This window comes from Choristoneura fumiferana, chromosome Z, assembly GCF_025370935.1.
Source record: "Choristoneura fumiferana chromosome Z, NRCan_CFum_1, whole genome shotgun sequence".
Lineage (NCBI taxonomy): Eukaryota > Metazoa > Arthropoda > Insecta > Lepidoptera > Tortricidae > Choristoneura > Choristoneura fumiferana.
This window is the reverse complement of record NC_133472.1, coordinates 28,832,812-28,858,228: the sequence shown is the minus strand read 5'-3', so window position 1 is coordinate 28,858,228 and position 25,417 is coordinate 28,832,812. Positions and strand designations below refer to the sequence as shown.

The following is a 25,417-nucleotide window of genomic DNA, read 5'->3' as shown; positions in this document are numbered from 1 at the left end:
TAAATACCCAGCACAAAGCGGGACTTTTCTGCTCTAGAGCAGAAAAAATGTACGAAAATCCTTTATTGCATTGTTTTAGAATTTTTAAAAATTGCTCCACCAAAGAGGTAACACAAGTATTTTTGCTATAAAATTAGTCTGCATAGTGTATAAAGATCTAGTGTTAGGTTGGTCAACCTGACGGTCTTATGAAATTTGACAGATGATTGATGCGTACAAAAAATTGTTGCTACCAATCCTATCAAAAATAGTAAGTAGCCGTATTTAAAAAAAAAAAATATGTGTTTGGTTGGCCAACCTGGCGCCCATCCGAAATATGACAGATCGCGGGTAAAAATATCTGCTACTAATTTGGCTACTAACTCTGCCAAAAAAAGTAAAAATAAAAAAAAAACAAATTGGCGGCGGGAACCTTGCAAATTTTCCGTGGACATTTTTAGAGTGCGAATGTAAACTTACAAAAATGGAATCATCGAGTGCTATACGTTATGCCTATTCCAATTTATTAAAAGTGTAAACAAACCGATTTCATAAAAAATCTTGTATAAACACTCACTGGATCGAATCAATTACACATTTATCTATAATTCGTGTCTTTTAACTAAATGTCTATTCACCAAAATTCACTTGATTTCAATATTTGTTTTTCATATGAAAAATCTTCGTCAAAATCTGACGTTATTTCTTGATTGAAACATGTGTATAAATATAATCTGTATAAGCATAGACTAGCGTAGAGATGGTGGAAAATTACACATTTTAAAAATCGATTAATGCGCGGATAAATAAGCGATTTTTATTTACTTTCCTTAAAATTAAAAAAAATATTTACTCCTTTTATAATTGAATAAACAGTCTTTGAAATTAAATCAAGTGTTGTGAATAACAAAATATACAAAAATACGTTGATCTAGTCAATTAATAAATTAATCGATTAACTGATCAGATTAATTATTTTGCAATAGGTTTTCACATCATTTAATGTATGTGGTCGGATAAATGGCTTCTTTGTTTACATAAATTGGATCGAAATACAATATAGTGACATTTCTTTCTTAATAATTGTTTAGCATGAGTTTTTTTTCGTCTGTTATTCCTGTAATAGTTGAAAAAAGCAGATTATGCACCTCGCATTTAGTAATTTATATTGCCCTCGTGCTTTTTAAAGCCCTCGCTAACGCTCGGGCTCCAAATCGGCACTCGGTGTAGTAATGAATAACTTTCTGCTTGGTGCAACAATCTACTATTGTTATTTACTCGTCAATTGAAAGATTCAGAGGAGCGAGCCTAATTTCAAAGCCAAGATCCTCTTCTTCAGAGACCATGGATCAAACCACTAAGTTGCCACGTGTGTGTAAGTATGATGTATGTCTTAGGAACAACGATTTTTTTTCGTTTATACCTAATCAACTCAAATGTTTCGCGGAAGTTGGACATAGATCGGATGTACGTGCGATCAAAAGCTTTATTTTAAATCGCCCTATCTTAATAAGAATATACTAGGTAATAAACAGCCCGGAATTCTCGAAGCACTTTTGACTTGTCATAGAGATTTCTCGTTTATCGACTTCCGATATACATATGTATATAAAATACATATGTATAATAAATACAGAATACAATATGTAAAATATGATTACGACTAGAAGTAAGCAACATGCAGTCTTATCGCGAATGAGCGATCTCTTCGAGATAACCATTGGATACCACCTTGTAGGAAATTATAAATATAAATTAAAATAATAATATTTTATATATAAGCCGTGGTGGCCTAGTGGTTTGCCCTATCGCCTCTCAAGCAGAGGGTCGTGGGTTCAAACAACGGCTCGCACCTCTGAGTTTTTCGAAATTCATGTGCGGAATTACATTTCAAATTTACCACGAGCTTTGCGGTGAAGGAAAACATCGTGAGGAAACCTGCACAAACCTTCGAAGCAATTCAATGGTGCGTGTGAAGTTCCCAATCCGCACTGGGCCCGCGTGGGAACTATGGCCCAAGCCCTCTTGTTCTGAGAGGAGGCCTGTGCCCAGCAGTGGGACGTATATAGGCTGGGATAGATGGAAGGCAAATGAGTCTGAGCCCTGCATTGAAACTTAAAAAGTTACATTATTATAGCTTTTATATTCCTGCTCTGTTATCACGAACTAGCTCACGGATGTTTTAAAATGAATTCAATGCACACTGCTGGATATTGATTGCATGAATGATAGCCTCGTTCAAGTGGGCAAATCCTGACGAGTGTGCCAGACGCCTGCACACGTAAAACGAGCAAAATAAATAATATGGAGCCGAGGAAAAGCGAGACATCGTGGGCGTGGCCTCAGCAAGGCGGAACATTTTTCTCTCTGACTCCGCCCAGTGGAAAACTTCCCGCCCTCGCACGCCATTATGTCTGTTCCAAGCAAACCTTACAGAGTAGAGTAGACACTATAATTCGAACTATCTGATTTCACACACTCCAAACGTGCGAAGAACATAACCATAGCTAAGGGAAGCTATAAATATTTTAGGTTCTCTTGCGGGAAGAAAATGTAATCTAGTTTAATGTTAATCTTAGGCGTGTGGTCATCATCATCATCTCAGCCTATAGACGTCCCACTGCTGGGCACAGGCCTCCTCTCAGAATGAGAGGGCTTGGGTCGTAGTCCCCACGCGGGCCCAGTGCGGATTGGGAACTTCACACACACCATTCAATCGCTTCGCAGGTTTGTGTAGGTTTCCTCACGATGTTTTCCTTCACCGTAAAGCTCGTGGTAAATTTCAAACGTGACTTCGCAGTTGAATTTCGTAAAAACTCAAAGAGGTGCGAGCCGGGGCATGAACCCACGATACTCTGCTTGAGAGGCCATTGGTCAAACCACTCGCCACCACGGCTTAGGCGTGTGGTATTAGTGTCAAAATGCATGGAACTGTCTCGTTTAAATCAGGTTTAAATAATACATCGTACACTTACTTACATACGTTTCCATTAAGTTGTCAGTAATAATCACAATAAGAAAGCAAGGAAGTGTATAAGCGTAATCGTATGTAACCAAATGATCTCACTTACAACAACTTTAATTGCTTGGCCATTTTTTTTCTTGTGTTCATACCTAGTCGTAACCGTTGAACAAGGTCCTATGAAATATGTAAACCTTAGGCAGTTCCCATTCTCAATAGACGGCCGAATCTTTTAACCATATTTTAGTAGAATCCTTCCCTCTTGCTATCATTCTATAACTGAAAGTGCGCTATAGAATTTGATAGCCATGCTTTTTTCACAAAAATAACGGTCTCAAAAGATTTGGTCTTTCCTTGCCATTGTTTAGTTAGATCAATGCCCTATATAATCAACTTGGTTATATCTATACCCATTAATTACTGATAGTTAAATTGGTCTTCACAGACGCAGAAGGATACTAATGGGATCCCATAAGGGTTCCGTTTTTCCTTTTAAGGTAAGGAAACTTAAATATGACTATATCGATTTGATGTCCCTGTGAAGATAGGTTATGCGATGCTCTATCTATGTTGTTAGAAGTCTTTCCGGTAACAAAGTCAACTTCATCAAGACTACCAAACCCTTCAGTGTGCGTGGCACGATATGACTTGAACGTTTTTAGGGTTCCGTACCCAAATGGTAAAAACGGGACCCTTTTACTAAGACTTCGCTGTCCATCCGTCCGTCTGTCACCAGGCTGTATCTCATGAACCGTGATAGTTAATCAGTTGAAATCTTTACAGATTATGTATAACTGTGGCCGCTATAACAACAAATACTAAACAGAATAAAATAAATATTTAAGGGGGCTTCCATACAACAAACGTATTTTTTTGCCGTTTTTTGAATGATATTTCGAGTAATAACGGCAACAAGTAGACGCTTGAAATATTCACAGAATATTTAGTTGTATAACCATTTTGAAAATAAATAATGAAATTAAAATAAAATTAATATTAAAGGGGGGCTCCCATACAACAAACTTGATTATTTGCCGTTTTTTTCTAGTGTTTAATATTGAGATAATACGGTGTCTAATACGGAAACCTTCGTGCGCGAGTCCGACTCGCACTTGGCCAGTTTTTTTTTGATAGTTCTTTAGTCTAAGAAACGCCAGCCCGTGGGTAAAAATAAGATTAGGCCATACCATACGCACAGATCTGCATATTTAGCTAACTTAATAAAAAAGAGGTTATGTTTTCGACTGAAGGTATGTGGTTTTTAGGGTTCCGTAGTTCTACAAGGAGCCCTTTCAGTTCCGCCATGTCCGTCCGTCGCTCAGCGGCTTAGCTTACAGACAGCTAGTGCTAAAAAACTTAAATTTTGCATAAGTAGGTAACTATATATTAGGTTAAAAAATATACCTCGTTGAGTTTCTTGCCGGATTTTTCTCAACAGAGGTTTTTCCGAACCGGTGGTATATTTTTTTTTAACATTCATAAGTGCTTGTTTTAGCCTAAATTGAATAAAGATATTATGTTGACTTTGACTTTGGCTTTGAACTGCGCGGACAGTGATAAAAGAAAATTGAAAATAAAACCGGCCAAGAGTGTGTCGGATACGCCCAAAATAGGGTTCCGAAGCCATTACGAAAAAATAAAGTGATATTTTTCTAAGAATTTCGTAATTTATACGGAATCTTCCATAGTTTAGGTATATTTTATACCTTAGGCTGCTATTTACTCTTAAACTACAAATAATTCTCAAGCAAACTTAACCGTTATAGTTTTCCTTGAAAGTTTGATATACTTACTACCATCCTGATTTTTTTTTAATTTTTCTACCCACCGGTTTAGATTTTAGAGGCGGGGGGACGCTCGATTTTAATGAAAATTTGCAGTTTAAAGTTGAATATTTCGCAAATACATATAGCTGAATCGAAAAATCGTCGTAGCAGACCCCTAATGGTTTTAAAGTACCTATCCAACAAAACCCCACACTATAGGGTTAGATGAGAAAAAAAAATCACCCCCACTTTACGTCTATGGGAGGTACCATAAAAAACACACATGCACGTTTTTAAGTCGAGCATTTACCTAATATTTAACAGACTTTACTCAAAATTTGCACTTAAAAAATTAATACTTACATATTTCGCAAACGAATCTCTATATCGAAAACTCGTCGTTAAAGATCTATTCAACGGTACCCCACACTATTAGGTTAGTTAGACGAGAAAAAAATCCCCCACTTTATGTCTTGGAAAAGATTTAAAAAAAAACAGTTTATTGCAGATATAGTCCATATAAGCGTTAGTATGTACATGTATATCTATCCATCTACATCTATCCATCTGTCTGTACGTCAGTCACAGCAATCATAATTTATAAGAGGTAACTAAAATAATGTATTCGCAATTTTACCTTTAATCCCATAAGTATTTAAAATTTCACAGTAGGTCACGCAGATTTCAATTCAGTTGCTCCAGTCAATTGTACATGTACATGCAAAACAGACGATGCATGAGTCCGATCCGCACTTGACCACTTTTTTCTGGGTCTCGAGCATTACCAACAGCAAAAGAGAGCTCAATGATCCTTCCTTTGGCGAAGTCCTTCGTGTATTAGAAATGTATGTCTTTACTCAAAAGTGCATATGTTAAACTGTTATCACCGCACCTAAATACGCCTAACCAATTTAGTGCTGTCACTGAGAACGTCCTTCATCGGTAAATCGGCAAATCGTTGAGATTGATATCGTAGGCTCCTGTGCCGGACCCCCATCACTCAATATCACGAGCCGCTGCTTCCGTACAGCCACAAACTGGCGAGTATGATTCTCGCACGTTATCAATGTTATCGCCTAATTAAGCATTTGTATGGAACTCGAATATCTTATATCTTCAAATAAACAATTATTTCACATCTACCTAAATATAGGTATATACTAATATTATAAAGAGAAAATATTTGGATTTTTGGATTTTTGTTACGAGTAAACTCAAAACTATTACTAGACCTATTTAAAAAAATCTTTCACCATTAGAATGTTAAATTATTCCAAAGTGCCTAAGGCTATATTTATTACCAAAAAAATTAGGGTTCCATGCTAAACTTCAATACTGTAACTCAAAGTGTATAAAAAGTTGCCATAAAATATCTTTCATCGCATGCGCTGCGGAAACTTGATGATAGAACAAAAAATGGTTCTACGATATTAAAGAATAGATTAATATCTAGAAAAACCTTTGCCATATCATATTTCCAACTATTGTAGTTGTGTCACTATAACTTCTTTTTTTATGAGTTTAAGTTGTTAGTTAGTTAGGTTTAACTTGATAGAAATGCCGACCTAAATTAGACCAAGTTATGGTATGGTAAGTATGTGGGGGTTTTTGGGGATGACAAATCGATTTAGCTTGGTCTTATCTCTGGGAAAACGTTTATTGTCGAGTTTTAGCCCGAGCAAAGCTCGGTCGCCCAGGTACTATTTATTCTATCGGGCATCTCGGAAACGGCTCTAATGATTTCGACGAAATTTGCTATGTGAGGTGTCCGTGAAAGCTCAGAGGTCAATAATCGATCTAGCTTGGCCTTATATGTGGGAAAAAGCTTGTTTTCTAATTAAAATGAACTTGGTTTGCATTTTATATCGAAAGCTTATTCAAATACGTACCTATGTATCATCTCCAAAAAACCCGTCAAAAAAAGACCAACGAGTGAAGCTCGGTCACCCAGGTCCTGAGTGTTTGAAATAGCGTAGCAGAGTTGAAAATTTAAGAAAACTGTTTTAATTATTAAAATCTTTCAAAGATAATGGTTATCGATGCGACTGTGTTTAATGTTCTAGTTCTAATACTCCTGTCCGTTAGGCACAGGCTTAAGTTTTATATTAATTAGGGCCCACTGCTGGACTCAGGCCTCCTCTTAGAATAAGATGGTTTGGGTTTTGGCTGTAGTAGGTACCCACGCGAGCCCAGTAGTGCGAATTGGAAGAAACCCCGTTTTAAAACATCAACGTCATTGTTGCCCTTTCTTTATGTCTGTGTTATGGTTAGTATGCTAGGAAAATTGTAAAGCAAACCCCTATAATTCGATTTTATTTACATTCAATAACTTTTCTCAGATATGTATCTATTCCCATAAAACAACAAATATACGCAGTCATAAAAAGCATTACTATTGCTCCTTTACCTTTACTAAAATTGATATTTCTTCCCCTGAGCCACCAGTATTAACCCGTGTTGGGGATTTTTCTGTCAACATCTGATATGTAAATTCCGTTCGACTTAAAGGTTCGGAAAATGCTCATACTTGTATTATCGTTGTTATTTATTTTCTCTGGTGAGCCGTAAAATATGGCAGTATGGAAATGTGGGGATTTGGCGCGTAGTATAGTTTGACAGGGTGACAGTTATAGGAACGGGCGAGCAGCGAGGGCGGCGGGATGTCCTGTTAACTCGTTTAGTGCTGTGTCGTATTCTCGCGTCTTATTTTATTTCGAAACACCCCTTCCATTACAATCCAGTATGCATTTCATACTTATAAATACAGAGAGATCACATTTGTTACCCCTACACCTAGACCCTACAGTACAAACATTTGGTATTTTTCGCATGTTACCTATCCAGAATTACATGTTTTTAGAAACTTTGTATCTACTTAAAATCAGAATCAGAAGAATGCAGGGGCTCAGACGTTTGAGATAGTTTTCTTTGTTCGCTCAAGCGTGTAATCAAATGCAAAGAGGTAACTTACCATTCCATCCATCCATTGCCTTATCTTATACATTCTTTTAGTCTTCAAAGACTAGCCAATGTACATGTATACATTTAAACCCTATACTAGCTACTTTAAAATATAACGTAGAGTCTACGACGTAGAGAACGTGGGGATCAAATTTATGACCTTCCTTAAACAAATTTTACTAACAAGAAAAAATTGGGGCTCACCGCCTACTCATGGCATGCTGTCCAACGCCATCTGATAAGGTGAAGCATCTGCAATGACATATGCTCAAAGATATTTATTTTGTGCAAAAAACAACCATCGAGCCCGCAAAATAAAGTTTACACTTGGCCTCCTCTCTACAGATTTAACACACGTATGAATTGCACATTTAGTTGCGAGGGTGCGAAAACTTGTTGTTATCTCGAACGAGGCCAATTTCGGCAAATGGATACTAAGTCCTAACTCTCGTATCTTTTATGTCGCGTGGAGCTCGCGCTTTAAAAATATCGAGAAACGACATATCGGCGGTGGGCTAACGTGTGAACGCCAAGCATGCAATTTGGGAAGGATTTTCTTTACTACCGCGGGGTGAACTTAACCGTGCGAGAAGGGGCCGCTCAAACTTTAAAACCTGTACCGTTAACGTTAATATCTCGCAAAAGATTGTGCTTATCCCGTAATTAATGTTGGATTATTTTGTTGGGAAGTGACAGCGATACGATACCGCAAAACCAGTTATACTTTACATATACCTATGTACGAATAGCAAATTCGAGCATCTTCGAGCTAAACTACTACCTAGCTTGAAAAATCCGAAAAAATCTTGATGGTAATTTATGCAATGAATCAAAAAAAAGAAAACAATAACAACTTAGTAATTGGCTTTACAAGTTGAGTATTAGACGATCAAAGCTTAATATTGATTATTTGCCGCGTATTAATCGGAACCCTTCACCGCGCGTGGCACGACATGCATTTGGCCGGTTTTTTTTAATAGTCCTAGTGGCGCGGCACACGCCCCGGCACCACCGGCACAGGCTCACGTTCGCACTTCGCGCTCGGCTAACTGCCCTTTGACGGCAACTCATGCGCAAAGTCATCCACTTATCGTCCGCGTGATCTAATGCCGACATTTTTCTCGTTTTTCCCCATCTTTTCGCTTGGCCGATTGTACTCCGAACGTGACATAATTGAATCAGCCGCTCCGAGTCGACTTTGCTACGGAATTAATTCCGACAGACGTAAATGTAACATTAGCAATCATCCCTTCTGTTTCAAACACAGTACGTCTGATGAAATGTATTAAAGATAATTAAATTATTCACTAGGAAAAAACTATTTGTAACATCAATAAGCAAATGAACATTTACTAAAAGAACTATATTACTATTTCACTCTGCCGATATTACTTTATTAAAAAATCTATAAATATGTACTGAGCTTAAATCTGCCTATATGTATAACAATATATATTATATTGCAGAAAACTTCTCCCCTATCGCAGTTTCACCGCGTGTAACTACAAACACGAAAAGCAACTAACTAGAGACACTAAGAAGTATAAAAAATGAACACAAACTGTAATTACCTACCTACAAACGAGTGCTATCAAATGAAACGACACAGCTTCACGGGGTAAAGGAAAAAGGCTTTGAGGCGCTCGTTTCATGCCAAGTGTAATACAATTTGAAGCGAGAATCAAAGTGGCGGCTGCGGGTTGGCTGGCCTTGCTACCTCATCCCACTAATTTTATAAATGCGAAATTTTGTAAGCCTGTTTGTTTGTTTATTTGTTACCTCATCATGTCTAAACCGCTGAACCAACGATGAAATTCCGTCCACAAATAGTTTGAGTCCCGGGGAAGGACATAGGATAGTTTTTATCCCGGAAAATTGCTTAGTTCCCGCAGAAGAGTGATAAACGCGGACGGAGTCACGGACAACAGGCTATTATGATGACACGTGAATTTTTAAAAATCTAGTTAAAATACGATCATGTTACAATTAGAGATATAAACGAACAAGTAGGTACTTAATAGGTTATCGTTATCAAAAATGCAAAAGTGGTGATCTATTTGATATTAAAGATTTTTAGAAAAAAAATAGTTGTTATAATTCGTATACCTACTAAACATGTAAACACTAATACAAAACACAATCGCCAACAAATAAAGTTCCTAGTGCAGGTAATCAAAACCTACAAAACCCAAGTGTAAGTCAGCTTCCTGCAGCATGAGCGATCCGAACAGCGCACAGTCAAGGGCAAAAATCGCAACAAAAAAAGAAGTAAGTGGGCCAATCAACTATTTTACTCACACTAATCTGTCCGCGATATTTTTCAAACAATTGCAGATTTATGTAAGTAAACATGTTTTTTCTGTAATTTAGTAGATGGTGTACATGAATACATGCCATCCTACGTAAGTTCAACCTATTAAACCGTGAAATATCTTGTTGGAAGTACGATTTTTTGGAAACGCCAGAGACAATTTTGGTAACGCAGGAGACGCCCAAACTGTCGGTAAAATAGTTGATTGGCCCACGTAAGCTACAAACAAATTACAAAGTTTTTTGTCTAATACTGACTCACACTAGATTGGTTTTTATTAATTTAGATTTCTATTAAGATGGAACGTACACGTTGCGACTGTACTTAGCAGAGTTCCGTTTGTTCGGGTACGGGACCCTGCAAAAGGCAAAACAATGCTTATGCTTATGCATATTTTACACAGTTAACAAGGGAACAAACCGGATAGACATATGTTCCTGACAGTTCAATATTCTAACACTACCAAACAAAAATGCAGTGCAATGTTCCAAGCTATAGTAAAATTATGTATGTTTAGATGAAATCGGTGATGGCGTCAGATGCAGTTTGCGGTCAAGTAGTGCAGCGGGCGGCTAGCCGTCGCGTTTTGCTGACGGTTTTTGCAGCAGTGGCCGGCCATATCAGTGCGGGACACCCGCCTCTAACCACGTAGTTTCACTGTTACCAAATAGTGTTGGGACACGGCGCTTTCAGCAAAGTTTTGCGCACTGATATATATTCAACTTGGTTTTCATAAATATCTATTACAATATACAAGATGGGCCCTGTAACAGGAGCAAAAAATTAAACCACAGTTTCCACTCTTAATCTTGCGATAATTTAGTTCTCATCGTCAGGCCTACGCGTTTATTTCAAACAAAATTTGGCGTGTTGTTTATGCTGCATAATTTATGCACAACGTCTTTGGTGGCTGACTAGACCGATGCGAGAGCGACATGTTCGTTAATTTAGTTTTACTTTGAAAATATTAAGTGCATAAATTTTGAAAGTCGCAGAACTACACTTAGTTTCATTTGAGTAGCCGAACCTGTGTTTTAATTTTTTGCTCCTGTTACAGGGCCCACCTGGTATAGAGACTTCAAGACAAGTAGGTTTACTACGAACAAAAGTACATCGCGCGGCTTAAGTGTGTACGCGCCGGTTGGCGCCGGTAGGTACGCACGCTGATAATAATAATTTAAGGAGGATTAATTTCTTTAGTCAAGGCTGCGCTGCAGTCGGTGCCGTACGGTTCGATTTTAGCTCGCTCGTCTTGCGCTCACCTTTTACGTTCGCGTACTCGTACTTACGTAGGTATTTTTTGTATTAGGTTTAGTTGTAAATTAGTAGTATATTATTATTATCATTATTTATTGTACACACACTTACATCTATCATTATATAAGTGTAGTGTAATAGTTTCATACAAGGACACAAAAAATAATAGTTACCTACCTACCTATAAACAATACAGTTATAGTATTATGTGTAGGTAAACATGAGTAGTAACATTCCGACGAATTATAAATAATATTTTTAAATTTAGTATAATAATAATAATATAAAGGGTCGGAGTGGACTAACTTATCCTCTTTTACTATGCTTTTACGACACATTTATGAGTCTATGCATTCTAATCTCTGTTTCAGGTATAACGTAAGAATCGTTCCCTATAACCTGACGGTTCAAAACACGCGGCTATACGCGGCGGCAGTTCATTCTATAAAAAAATCGGCCAAGAGCGTGTCGGACACGCACAAGACATGGTTCCGTATCCATTTCGAAAAATTAAATAATATTCCCAATGGTTTTAAAAGACCTATCCAACGATATCCCACACTATAGGGTTGGATGAAAAAAAAAAAAAAAACACCCCCACTTTACGTCTATGGGAGGTATCTAACCTAAAACTTTTTTTTGATTTTTTTATTGCACCATTTTGTCGGCATAGTTTACATATATATCCGTGCAAAATTACAGCTTTCTAGCATTGATAGTCCCTGAGCAAAGCCGCGGACGGACAGACAGACAGACAGACAGACATGGCGAAACTATAAGGGTTCCGTTTTTGCCATTTTGGCTCCGGAACCCTAAAAACGAAAACAGGTGTAAGTAAAATAATATTAGGTATATGAGCGAAGATGTGATAAGCTGAAAAAAGACTTGTTAAAACGGACCCGTAAGTACCTTTACACATGTTTACAGGTGTAAGTAACTTTATCAATGAATGTAAAATTTTCATTATCGCAAGCACAAGCCGGGTTGTACCTATATACCTACTCACTGCATGTTTGGTTTTGAGACCTCAAAGTTGCAAATGCAATATGGCGTGGATTAAACTGACAATATTTTTGCGTGGGATAGAGGGCACACTTTAAAAAATTACGATTAAATAGCTTGGCCATAAAAATACCGATCGATATGTAGGTGTACAGTCACCATATGTTTCGGAGCGGCCGAGGTGGCCACAAATATATCGAAACATGCACTCAATTCTCAAAACATTTGAGTTTATGTTTCGATATTTTTGATGACCTTGGCTACCCCGAAATATCGGATAGCGACTGTACATAGATCATTAAGTAGGTGTACATAAAGGTTTCAACAAGTTTCCATTCAGCTTCACCTGTACAGAACAATAACAATTTTTAACACGTTATTCGCTGGGTGTGCGATGACAACGCCAACTAGCGGTTACTCCGTTACAATTACGGCGGACTTTGAAATTATCAAATGGCTGGCTGTCATTACGACAAGTAAGTAAACAAACAAATAATTTCAATAAAATATCGTAATTTACACAATATAGTATAATCTATAGTATCGATTAAAACGTTGACCTTTTTATTTCCCGTCTAAAATGGCACAATCATTTAATTTCAGGACACGGACTTTCTCATGTCTGTCTTCACGAGAAGTAATAAAATAAACAAATGTAATCGAATAACGCATTTCATAATATATTGCAGACGATTATTTATGGCTGTAGTAGGTCGTTAGTAATGCAGGCTTATGTGTATTTTCAGTTAAACATGGCCAATTCATTATAAAAACTGGATTCCGAGCACACTATACGACATCGCTTTCCAACTTGTTTTGGCTCAGTATGTCCAAGATGTAAAGAAATTAAATGTGAAGATCATAAATTCTGTAAATTCATAATGAGCTTACACTATTGAAGCTCGTGTAATTCGTTAAACTTCAGTGACATTGACAATATACAAAACCTCTGCCTTGCGAAAATTTATAGAATTTGTGATCACTGTTTTTGCCATTGTTCTTGCAGTTAACTACGCAGTAGGTTTCGTGACGCATATTTATTTATTTTTACTTAATAATACGTAAATTTCACTAGTAAATAGTGACAGTTGGTCCGCCGAATAGTTCCTTGTTTGGCCACGGCGCGCGCTACGATCGATTCGTGGTTCCCCCACCTCCTACTTTGCACCCATCGAATACTAAATTCACCTGTACCTACCTAATTAGCTATGATTGTAATGGAATCTTCCTGAGATCATTAAAATTTATCGGATTGGGTTGACTTGCATTATGAAGTAAAAGAATTTAATATATTTTATTTTTAGCGATTAGAAAGAAAAAAAGAAAGAGAGAATAAACATTTACATAAAAATTTACATTACACAAAAAAAATAGAAGAAAACTAAAAAATACGTATCAAGGTCACGAAATGACTAGCACGCATGTGTACGAGTATGAGAATGCGTTCAGGCATGAGTATGCAGATGTGGGCGGCGGCGGCTGCCAGCCCCGGTGGTGTTTTGCCGCGCCGACACGTGACGGCGTAATTAGCGCGTGACCGCCGTCACTGCGCGCCGGCGCCTGTTAGTTAACATGCGATGTTACAAATACGAAGCGGTAAATCTGGTTTAACTTTAACGCTCCACGCACTGTGTGTCTCCATTAGGACATGCATATTTTACTGATACTATGAGCCCTTTAATTAGTAGAAATGAGATGATGCTCTAAAAGTCTAAATTTCTAAGTTTCACGGCATTTTTAAGTGTCACTGAATCAGCTTTCTATTATTGGAATCTACTTATCTACTTATGGCGGAGACGTTTCGTTATTTCACGGCTGTTATGTAACTGTATATTGTAGATAAATAAAAAATATACTTACTTTTAAATTACAACAGGTTACTAAACCATCTGTAAAAAGCATTTACGGCTGTATCGCAGTGGCAAGGTCTGACACGCTTGCCACAATCAATCCGCGGTAAATTATATAAAAAATACATTTCAAGCTTCAGCTGACTGCGAGATGGTTTCTTATTAGTTTCCCGGAGGGCACCCGCACCCGGATCGCGGGGGACGTGTGAAAAAATCTTACCGGGATTAAGCTTCCGTTTATCGGGCTCCGAGGCGGACTTATTGCCGTAATACAATCTCTGTTATGTCGCACTCGGATTATACGTATCAGCCGGTTATACGTGAAAATGTTTTACGTTGATATTTTTGTTCTTTTGTGATACCCTCGTTTTGCGCAAAGTAATTGTGCTTTGCTGTCGTTCTGTAACTTTTGTTTATATAATATGTAGACTTATATTTAAAAGCATGGTTAGCGTTAGTTTAATGTACCACTTTTCCCACCGGAATTAAGCGATTATTGTTATTATGAATATTTTGTCCTATTTCATAAATAATATTGTCGCCACCAATAACGTTAACATAGTACACACAATGAATGGTCAGGATTTCTTAACGGAAACCTGGCGACAAAGTCATCTCCTAGATTGTGTATGAGCATAGAAGGATGAGTCGACCGGGTGTATGGCAAATAATACCATACATTACACCTTCATCTATCGGGATAGTGTCACTTCCCTTTGTGATTATACAATAGCATATATTCCACCGGACCTTCTAAGTATTTCTCCTTGCATACAAGTTATAGAACAGCCGAGCGTGGCTCGGTATCTAATCGCACATTTCTTGGGGGCCCCCAGTGTGACCGCAACGGTCACATTCACTCGCCACAACTACTTGTTGCTTGCACATCTACTACCTAGTAGGTCCGGATGTAAGCTACGGTCGACTAGCTCCGGTCTGAGTACTTCTCGTACCCTGGTGATTGCAAACACACCTGCCGGACGCGAGGACGTTGTCCTCACGAGGACCTCCACCTTCCCCAATAGTCCTGCCTCGGTTGCTCCATCAATAGTCGACCGCGCCAGTGTGCTGCCGGATCACACATCCAGTGAGCAACGGGCTCAATGTACAATGTCCTTGATTACTGACAGTGCATAGTATCGCAAGGTAGGACACTCATAACTAAGTTCTCTAGTTGAGCCTCGTCATCATTCTATGGACCCATATCACAACGATCGACATAACAATAGAACAGTGCAAAAACTCACCCTTGGGAAGGAACTTCGGCTTTATCCTCTTTATATACACGCCAACTTCGTTTCTCACTCATTCGCGTCACACGCGCCTTTTATCAACCTTCCCGTGCACTTACGCGCGCCATCTACCATAGTGCCAACATACAAGTTAGTCAAAACAAAATCAGTGTTACCATATTACAAAGGAGATAAATTGACATTACTAGAGTTGACACTTACCAACTTTTACATGGCGACTCGCGCTGTGCGCGACACTCCCAAGAGGAGAAAAAGGTGAGATGTCAATTGAGTAAGGTGAGCAAGTGACGCGTCCACTCAAGGATTTTGTCCCTGGCGCGAACGGCTGCAGCTCTCTTACTCCTTTCCTCTGCCTCCACTGGGAGATCCTTAAGTAGTGGAAGCTCATCAGCACTAGTGACCGTCACATCCTCTGAAGTGCTTAATTCTTCAGCTGTCTGAGTACGAGGTTCATTAACCTGGTCGGCTACGCTTTGTTCTTGTTCCTCAACATCCACCGGATGGCTTGATGCAAGTGATTCTGTCTCTTCCGCTTCGGTTTCTATAGCCATTTCTGGTGACGTTCCATCCACCTCTAGAGGGTAAAGATGTCCGATGGAACGAGTGAGAATAGAGTCGCCCACGTTAACTCTAGCAGCTCTGCACTCCCCATCATGACCCTCACTTAACGAGTCAATTCTTCCAACCTTCCATAGCTGTCTGTTCTTTAGGTCAGATTTAATCTGGACAAGGTCTCCTACCTTCGGCGTGCGGTTTGACTTGACTCTGGGTTGCTTGGGTGTATGTTTATATCTTTCCCGAAGGCTCGCCAAATATTGGTTAGAAAACATTTTCTTAAATTCTTCTAGGATTCTGAGCCCTCTCTTCCAACTTGTAATTAGGTCGGCCTTGGTTACCGTACCCTCTATTGCTACTTCTACCGCTGATGGCTTCATTGACAGACATTTCCCTAGATTCAAAAAGTCTACGGGCCTTAGGACATGATCTATCTCTGAACCGACCTTTGTTAACGGTCTCGTGTTGAGGACAGCTTCTATTTCCTTTAAGATAGTGAGTAAATTGCTGTCGTTGAGTGAGTGCTTTTCCAGGGTCCTCTTCAGGCAGTGCTTCACTAGCGCCATGAGTCTTTCATAGTAACCTCCGTGCCATGGCGCCAGTTTTGGTATGAACTTCCAAAAAATATTGTTCTCAATACAGTATGGTTTTTGTATCACTTCGGACACCAGCTTGAAACAAGTCGCATTGTCGGAGTACATTTTCTTAGGTATAGCTCTGTTTGCTGCGAATCGTCGTATTGCCAAGAGACACTCCTCAGCTGATAAATCTTTAACAATGTCGAGATGGATAGCACGAATCGTCAGACATGTAAATAGCGCTACCCATCTCTTCTCCTTGCCTATCGCTGTGTTGATAAAAAGGGGTCCTAAATAGTCTACTCCCGTATAAGTAAACGGGCTATTATGATTTACCCTCTCTGGTGGTAATGCTGGTGCGGCCGGTAGTCTATACGGTCCCCTCCGTGTTTAATGCATTGTGGGCATTTCTGGATCACTTTTATCACCTGGGGTTTTCCTTGTGGAATCCAGTATTTTTGTCTGATGAAGTTCAGCGTATGTGACGCTCCCACGTGATAATTCCTCTCATGGGTCTCCTTTATAATTTCATTTGTGAATTCGCAGTTTTTTGGGAGTAGAATTGGGTATTTCATGTCATAGCTCCAAGTCGTATTTGACATACGACCACGACATCTGAGGAGTCCGTCCACGTCTAAAAAGAGATCCAAATTTCTTGATAAGTGGGTCTTCTTTCCACTGAGCTCATCTGGAAAGTGTTGTGCCTGCAATTTCTTTATCTCGGTCGTAGCTTTGGCTATATTATCATTCTCTGGATGTATGTCGGTGTCGGTGAACTCTGTATGTTCGCCCGTGTACTCACACTGCATGGGTTTTTCCAGTCTTACATCCTCCATTTCTTCGTCATTTATTTCAGGATTTCCTGGGCTTCCGCCCTGGCCCTCCCCGACTGAAAGGAAAGTCGTATGTGTCTCATAGCATCTGTTTTCGGGCCAGCTGTGTTCGTTCTTCTGTAGGAATTCTGGGCCGCTGAACCACAGTTTAATTTTTTCTTCAAACAATTCTGGTCTTGTTGCAATATCAGCTGGGTTCGACTTAGTGTGTACATAGCACATTTCTGTGTGAGGATGGTTCTGCTTAATTTCTTTCACTCTATTAGAGACGAACGGGGAAGCAGTTTATTTGACTTCATCCAGCTAAGTACCACTAAACTATCTGTCCACAGGAATTCCTTTTCCACAGAGAGGTCTAGATTTTGTCTCAGGTACTTTAAGAGTCTACTGCCAATTAAAAACCCAAGCAATTCTAGTTTAGGGATTTTTAATTCCTCTTTATCATTGGTCTGCGATATCCTAGACTTTGCCATTACAAATGAAACTGTGCTTTCTTCTTCATTTATCGCTTTCAGGTACACCACTGCTGCGTAGGCATTTTTTGACGCGTCTGTAAAACAATGCAGATGGTATCTTACAGGGGTGTCTGCTGTGTCCGATCCGATGTATCTTGGTATCTCAATGTTCGTTATGATGTTCAATTTTTCCAGTGTCTTTGATATTGACTGAGTTAGATCCGTAGGTAGTTTTGTATCCCACTTCACCTTCATCTCACAGAGGTTTTGGAAGATAAGTTTCATTGACAAAATGAGTGGACACACAAATCCACATGGGTCGTATATCCGTGCTAAGGCTCGCAATACTCTTCTCTTAGTGTCCACTGGTGTGTCCATATTAAAGTGACTTTGCGTAACCTTCAGCTTCAGCTTGTCTTCCTTGACATTCCAGTTTAACCCAAGCACCTTTACATTATCACCTTGATTGGCACGGAGTGTTTTAGGGGTCAACTCCATGAACTGTTCATCGTTAGAAATCCAGTCTCTAATATTCATGGATAATTGTCCGAATGCTGATCGGGTTTGATCGAAGATCTGTGTGGCCTCCTCTGTTGAATTAGCGCCGGTTACCAGATTATCGACGTAACACCTTTCCGCTATTGTCTTCAATAGTGTTTCATTAGAATGGCTCAAGTGATATCTAATTGTAGCCGTCAGTAAGAATGGACTCGATATTATTCCAAAGGGTACTCTACAAAAGCGTAGGCACAGTAGATTCTCGTCATTCAGTGCCTTTCCTATGTCTTTTACCCACAGGAACCTCGTGACATCGCGATCTTCCTCTTGAAGCGCCACTTGTAAGAAGGCTTTCTCTACGTCTGCTAGCAGTGCAATTTTCTTAGTACGAAACTTTATCAGTAGAGCGGTTAAGTCTTCGAGCATAGATGGGCCGCTATAAAGGCATTCATTGAGGCTTTTATGTCCAGAAGTCTTTGCAGAGGCGTCGTAGACAATTCTACCTGGCTTACCCTGCTGTTTCACCATATGATGAGGTAAGTAGTGTATGGGATGATCAGTCCTATCTGCCCCTTGGTTAACGATTTCTATTATTCCCAGTTCCAGTTGTTCTTTCAGAATAGAGTCGTATTCTCGTGTAGTCACCATATTGTTCCTCTTCAGTATACTTTTTAGGCGTCCTAGAGCCAGACCAAAGTTCGTTGGTAAGTCCGGAGGGTAATGGATCCAAGGCCATTTAACTTGGTACCGGTCGTTGTGATATTTCACTGTATCGTTAAAGTGCCGGACTGCTTCTTCTTCTCTGGTTACCTTAGGGGAGTCAGTAATACCGATATTTTCTAATGACCATAGAAATTTTACGTCTATATTCCTCAAAGGCAGGTCGGGCTCAGTGAAGTATGGACAACTTGTGACATGACATTGGCAGTATGTGTTTACAGCCAGTGTATTATTAGGTGTTGTATGTTCTTCCTCAACAACTCTACCAGAGAGTACGTAGCCAAAGTCTGAGTCCAGAGCATATAAATCATTTGCTAATTTTATCCTTGAATTTCGCATAAAGCTAGTACAGTAGTCGTTTCCAATCAACAGATCAATAGTTTCTCCAACAGAGTCATCATCAGCAGGTAGATCTATATGAGGATTGTTTACTTGAGCTATGGGTAAACTGTCTGTGATGTGAGGAACAATGTTCACCCTTATATCCTTTGTAATCCCACGTTTGGTTATGATGGTGATGTCTGCTGATGGACTTGACATTTCCTTTGGGTTGACTGCTCCAAATGTATATACTAAAAGATTGTCTTGGCTATCTGGAACAAGTTGTAGGATAGATGATTTCTTTGCTGTTATATAGCTCCTCTGGCTGCCACTGTCCAATATCAGTCTGCAAGTCCGCTTATAATCTTTGTTGGGGTTTTTCGCTTGTATTACTGCCGTCTGTAAATATGTAACATTGTTAATATTTGTTACATAGCATTTGCTATCTACCAAGGGATTGCTTGTATACTGCGGGCGCTCACCTTTAGCCTTTGTACACAGCAGCTGCAAATGGCCTCCACCACAACGGAAACAGGTCACATCCCTTTTACATTGCTCCGCCTGATGATTATTTCTTAAACATTTAAAACACCTGCCCACCAGCTTCTTCTTACGTGCCTCAATTGTGTCAAATTTTCTGCAATCCGCACTATGATGATTATTCATATTACAAAATAAGCATGGTCTTCTTGGTTTTTTATTTATTGGTGCATCCCGGTGATAGTCGCCTTTCCTTTTACGGTTTTCTTGTCCCTTTTCACGCTTGGAATATGTTGGATGAGGCTTCACACCAAAATTGCGTCTGCCACCGCGTATTGCTGGTCTTTCAGTTCGCATATGAAGCGCTTCAGTGGTGTGGGTAGTTGTTGTAAGATCACTAACAGAGCTTTCCATCGCTAGTATTATCCTTTGTAGACCCTCTCTAATTGTTGACATGTCATTTTTATTTGGGTCTAACCTGGTTAGGTGGTACTCATGGATCACCTTCTCTGGAAACTTACTTAATATTGTAGCTCTCAGGTGGTTACCATTTATTGGTTCGCCCAGTTTCGCCAGTACTCTAAGGTGACGTTCCACTTCGTCTAGAGTCCGTCTGCAGCTGATTGCGCTATATTCCGCTTTAGGGGCCTTATTTAAGGCAGAATAGTGTGCATCAATTAGAACATCATCTGCCCCAAATCTTCTTTTCAAACTGTCTATGGCTATAGGATAGTTGTTACCCGTTATTGCTAGACCGGCCACTCCTTCTAAAGCCACCCCCTCCAAACAGCTCACTAAATACGCTAGCTTGTCAGCGGGCGAGATATTTCTCTCATGTATATTTGTAGTAAATCTATCCAAAATTCACTCCATCTTAGGCGGTCCCCATTGAATTTAGGTAGTTCTAGTTTAGGTAATCTTGCAGTTGCCAATGTTTCACTTATATCTTTGGGTTTGGAATAATCAGCTTCATTAAGAGCACATTCAATATTAGTACAGACCCCCTCCGCTTCTAACTGAAGGCATAGGGCACCTTCTATCAAGTGCAATTTCGGGGCTGTGGATTTCGATGTGTACTCTTTTACCTCGACATCCAGCTTTCCAATCAAGTCCTTCAACTGGGTCACGAGCCTTTTGCCATCCGCTGCATCCATCAGCCCCCTTTCATACTCGACTTTGGCTGGGTCGAAAACGGTCCTTAAGGCGTTTTGTCTTAATTCTACTCTTTTTAGGAGAATTTCCTCCATTTTACCGCAATGGAAAACTTGTATTGAACCACTAAAACCAACTTAACAGATCTCTTAGAAAATTTCTCTCATTAACGAAATCACAACACAAACAACTTTTTCAACAAGTGGTAGGGTGTAGTTATTGTACGACCTGGACAATGCTCGACCGATTTTGTACGACCTAATAATCGGAGCACACTTTTGACAGCAAGCAATCGATTCGCACGATTTATCATGTTTTTTGTGTACACCGAATATTAATAAATTTAGTAGAAAATAACTTAATTTGGTCCTGGCGCTTCGCCGGCCGCTGCTCGCGCATTGTGGTCACAATTGGACCCAACACAAATTTATGGTCATTCGATTCGATTAGATTCCGATTATAACGACTCACAATAACACTTCGAGCATTAACAGGCCGAACAAATATTTGGACTCCCTAATAATGCACGACCTAACATTGTACGATGTGATATCTCTAATCCAAAATAAGTTCGTATTATCAGGTCGTACAGTGACGGATGAGCAATATTGGATCGAGCATTACTGGTCCCAAGTGGTATTCGGCCATCATCCGGCCGGTCGGCAGCCTATTCTATAATACGAAGTGCAAAACCCGAACTTCACTCCTATTCTGGCCGTTCCACTCACAACAATAGTATCTACCACGATAGTGAGAGAGACAGCATGATACGAGCTTTGAACCTCGTAGTAGCCTCTCCCAGAATTTTGTGTTGCCGTAATAAAAACGACTTCACCTTTAAGGCTCCTATAAACGACCCTCAAGGGACACTTAAATTACTTATTATACACTAATGTAGCATGCAAAATCGGGTTGTCGCGACGGATCATCCGATTAGCTATCGCCTTCGTGACATGTTATACAGATAAGAACCCTGTAATTGACATAACCTTAGCATTGGTAAATGATTCCTCCTTCAACGAGGTTCTTCCTTAGAGCGCCGTCAGACTATCCGTCCGACCCGACGCCGGATTACATTTCATACAATTAATATCGTATCGGCGTCGAATATCGGATCGTACAATCCGAGAACGATCTTATAGACTGCCACAAATTATATTTAAAATTCATTTGTCAAATTATATAAAGTTCCACAGAATTCCACTAAATTCACGTTCTGACTACGATAAGTTAATCTAAACAGCCTGACGATGAAAATTCCTTCTACCCTTAGAAAATCGAAAAAAAAGGTAAAAGAAAATGGCTGAATTAACTAAAAGGCACCGGCCGTACCCACGGCGTTACGGCTCCAAGTGCTATAAGCTATTGCACTTGAAACCGTAATTGAGCGATACAAACAAAGCGTTTCATTTTCAAAGCTTCCTTTGCGTTTAACTACATATATTTTTATTATTGTTATTCATTGTTGTTATTTCTTCTTACATTATTATTTATAGTGAAATGGCATTATGACTAGAGTCGTGTATCTTCATAAATTCTTTAACCAACCTACCCGTGCATACATTTAATGCCTTAGATATAAAATATATATATATCGGATTACACAAATTCAATAAAAAGGTAAGTATTCAGGAAAAATCCGAAATAACAAGACGTTTTTTTTTTTTTTTTTTTTTTTATTTTATTTTTTTTATTGTTATTATCTTTAATAAATAAATAGCGAACGCCTGCCCACTTTACGTGACAGGAATCAGAAGTTAGAGCCCAAGTCGTGGCAAACTCTCATGATATTAATGATGTATAATCATTTGGCTTCAATGATCCAGCATCTCTCCACTTTCCACGCCACCAACAATAGTTAACATAGTACACACAATGAATGGTCAGATTTCTTAACGGGAAACCTGGCGACAAAGTCATCTCCTAGATTGTGTATGAGCATAAGAAGGATGAGTCGACCGGGTGTATGGCAAATAATACCATACATTACACCTTCATCTATCGGATAGTGTCACTTCCCTTTGTGATTATACAATAGCATATATTCCACCGGACCTTCTAAGTATTTTCCTTGCATACAAGTTATAGAACAGCCGAGCGTGGCTCGGTATCTAATCGCACATTTCTTGGGGGCCCCAGTGTGACCGCAACGGTCACATTCACTCGCCACAACTACTTGTTGCTTGCACATCTACTACCTAGTAGGTCCGGGATGTAAGCTACGGTCGACTAGCTCCGGTCTGAGTACTTCTCGTACCCTGGTGATTGCAAACACACCTGCCGGACGCGAGGACGTTGTCCTCACGAGGACCTCCACCTTCCCCAATAGTCCTGCCTCGGTTGCTCCATCAATAGTCGACCGCGCCAGTGTGCTGCCGGATCACACATCCAGTGAGCAACGGGCTCAATGTACAATGTCCTTGATTACTGACAGTGCATAGTATCGCAAGGTAGGACACTCATAACTAAGTTCTCTAGTTGAGCTCTCGTCATCATTCTATGGACCCATATCACAACGATCGACATAACAATAGAGACAGTGCAAAAACTCACCCTTGGGAAGGAACTTCGGCTTTATCCTCTTTTATAACACGCCAACTTCGTTTCTCACTCATTCGCGTCACACGCGCCTTTTATCAACCTTCCCCGTGCACTTACGCGCGCCATCTTACCATAGTGCCAACATACAAGTTAGTCAAAACAAAATCAGTGTTACCATATTACAAAGGAGATAAATTGACATTACTAGAGTTGACACTTACCAACTTTTACATGGCGACTCGCGCTGTGCGCGACAAATATTGTACCTATTACATTTACTAACATTTGAATAAAACATAATATTATCATCCTTTATATAAAACTTCGTAAATTTAAAGTTGCAAATCCTCGCAAATTGAAAAGGCCATTATCGAGTCTAAGCAATTTGTAACGCAGCTGGTGCTACGGCTACGCGCGCTACGAAGCCGGCTACGCCGTAGAGCCCAACAAACCGATGGAAAGTTACAAGTGCATTACCCCACATTATCATAAACTGTTATATTATAAAGATTATTATAACACAGCTCTACTTGTTACCTACTTATAAATAATTTAGGAGCTTTGATCTAGTCGGATTAGATATTGAGCACTGATATTCGCAAACAGTAAAGTTACCTAATATTGACATTCAAAGAATATTTAAAGCAAAGCTTATTTATGCATGCATGGTTTATAATATTAATAAATATTTTATAGTCGATATTATCTATAAAGCCTATAGAGGTCAGTTAAGTAAACAAAAATATACGTGAATATATAGTGCAATGAATTCGTAAAAATTAGATATACAAACTTTTGATAATATGAAACAAACAGAAAACTTCTACAGTCCGACTCACTAAAATGCTTTTATTGCTTTTCGGTACTTAATTTCACAAGCTTCCTTAAACAAAATAATGGATTTGATTGTAGCATATTATTATATCAAGCTTATTAAATAAGTATATAATTCATATTAATAGCATATTTTCCAATGCTCGCGCACGTGGCGTGATCGTTAGAGGGCGAATCGTAAATAAGTGAGATGTTGACGACAAGCTCGCGGGTAGAATTGAAAGTAGCAAAATGCGTTTCTTGCGGGTAAGCCCTTGCCCTCAAAGTCGTTAAAGGTTTTTTCTTTTTATTATAAGCAAGAAAGTGTATTTATTACTTAGTCTAACAGTATCAACTTTATTTTATAGAACCAGGAAACCTATATTTACACAAATCCACCTTTATTTCAGAAGAAACTAACAAAATTAGAAATATTTAAACTTAAAAAAAAAACATTTATTATCAGGCGTTTAACGTCTATAGATGTCAACAGCTGAACACAAAATTTAAAACTGAAATTATTTTTTTATAAAAAGATTGTTTTTGAAATGTGGCTATTTGGGATTGAGTCAGTTTCATAGTAAATATGCGTTGACCTGTCGCCACAACTTACAACTCGTAGCCCTGCTAAGACCCAGTGTACAAAATTTGAGTCTAACCAAATGTCAACTTTTCTTGATTGCCAATTTTTACACGAAGTCTCAGGGGGTAGAGAAACCTGGTAGTGTTTCAGTCAAAAACGCAGCTTCTTCTTCCATGTACAGAATTTTTTATAAAACTAGTGCATTAATAAAATAATAACTCATTTACTTAATTTGGTTAATTGATAGCTTTTGCCCAAAATCATTATCCGAATCGTTTGTCACTGATCGTCCGACGGGCGGCCGGCGTGCGTGGCAACGCAATTAATTTGTCGTGATAACCTCCAATTACAATAAAAACAACTGCGAAAGGTTCTCTGCCGTAACGTGCAACCCCCTTTTATCGCCAATCACTCATTGAAATACGTTCCCAAGGAAGTTGAAGGAGACTCATAAACTAAAGCTAAATTACAACTTTACTTACAACAAATTATAATGTGCGAAATAAAATTGCTGGTTATATTAATTTGGCTTCAAGAATTTGACAGT

General features: G+C 39.1%; 3 protein-coding genes across 3 annotated transcripts; all 3 read right to left on the bottom strand.

The window, feature by feature from the left end:
- Positions 1-15,400: 15,400 nt before the first annotated feature.
- On the bottom strand, positions 15,401-16,597 carry LOC141433506 (uncharacterized). The gene is made up of 2 exons (XM_074095570.1): positions 15,543-16,597; positions 15,401-15,448 (listed from the first exon to the last, which is right to left on the bottom strand). Exon 1 carries the CDS (start codon positions 16,595-16,597, stop codon positions 15,605-15,607), a length of 993 nt encoding a protein of 330 aa, XP_073951671.1. The 3' UTR covers positions 15,401-15,448; positions 15,543-15,604.
- Positions 16,598-16,806: 209 nt separating this feature from the next.
- Positions 16,807-17,529, bottom strand: LOC141426160 (uncharacterized). The gene has a single exon (XM_074085049.1). It carries the CDS (start codon positions 17,527-17,529, stop codon positions 16,807-16,809), a length of 723 nt encoding a protein of 240 aa, XP_073941150.1.
- Positions 17,530-17,561: 32 nt separating this feature from the next.
- Positions 17,562-20,319, bottom strand: LOC141426081 (uncharacterized; the record flags this gene model as incomplete). The annotated part of the gene is given in 1 exon segment (XM_074084968.1): positions 17,562-20,319. A coding segment is annotated over 1 exon segment (2,758 nt), but the record flags the coding sequence as incomplete, so codon positions are not given.
- Between the last annotated feature and the right edge of the window lie 5,098 nt (positions 20,320-25,417).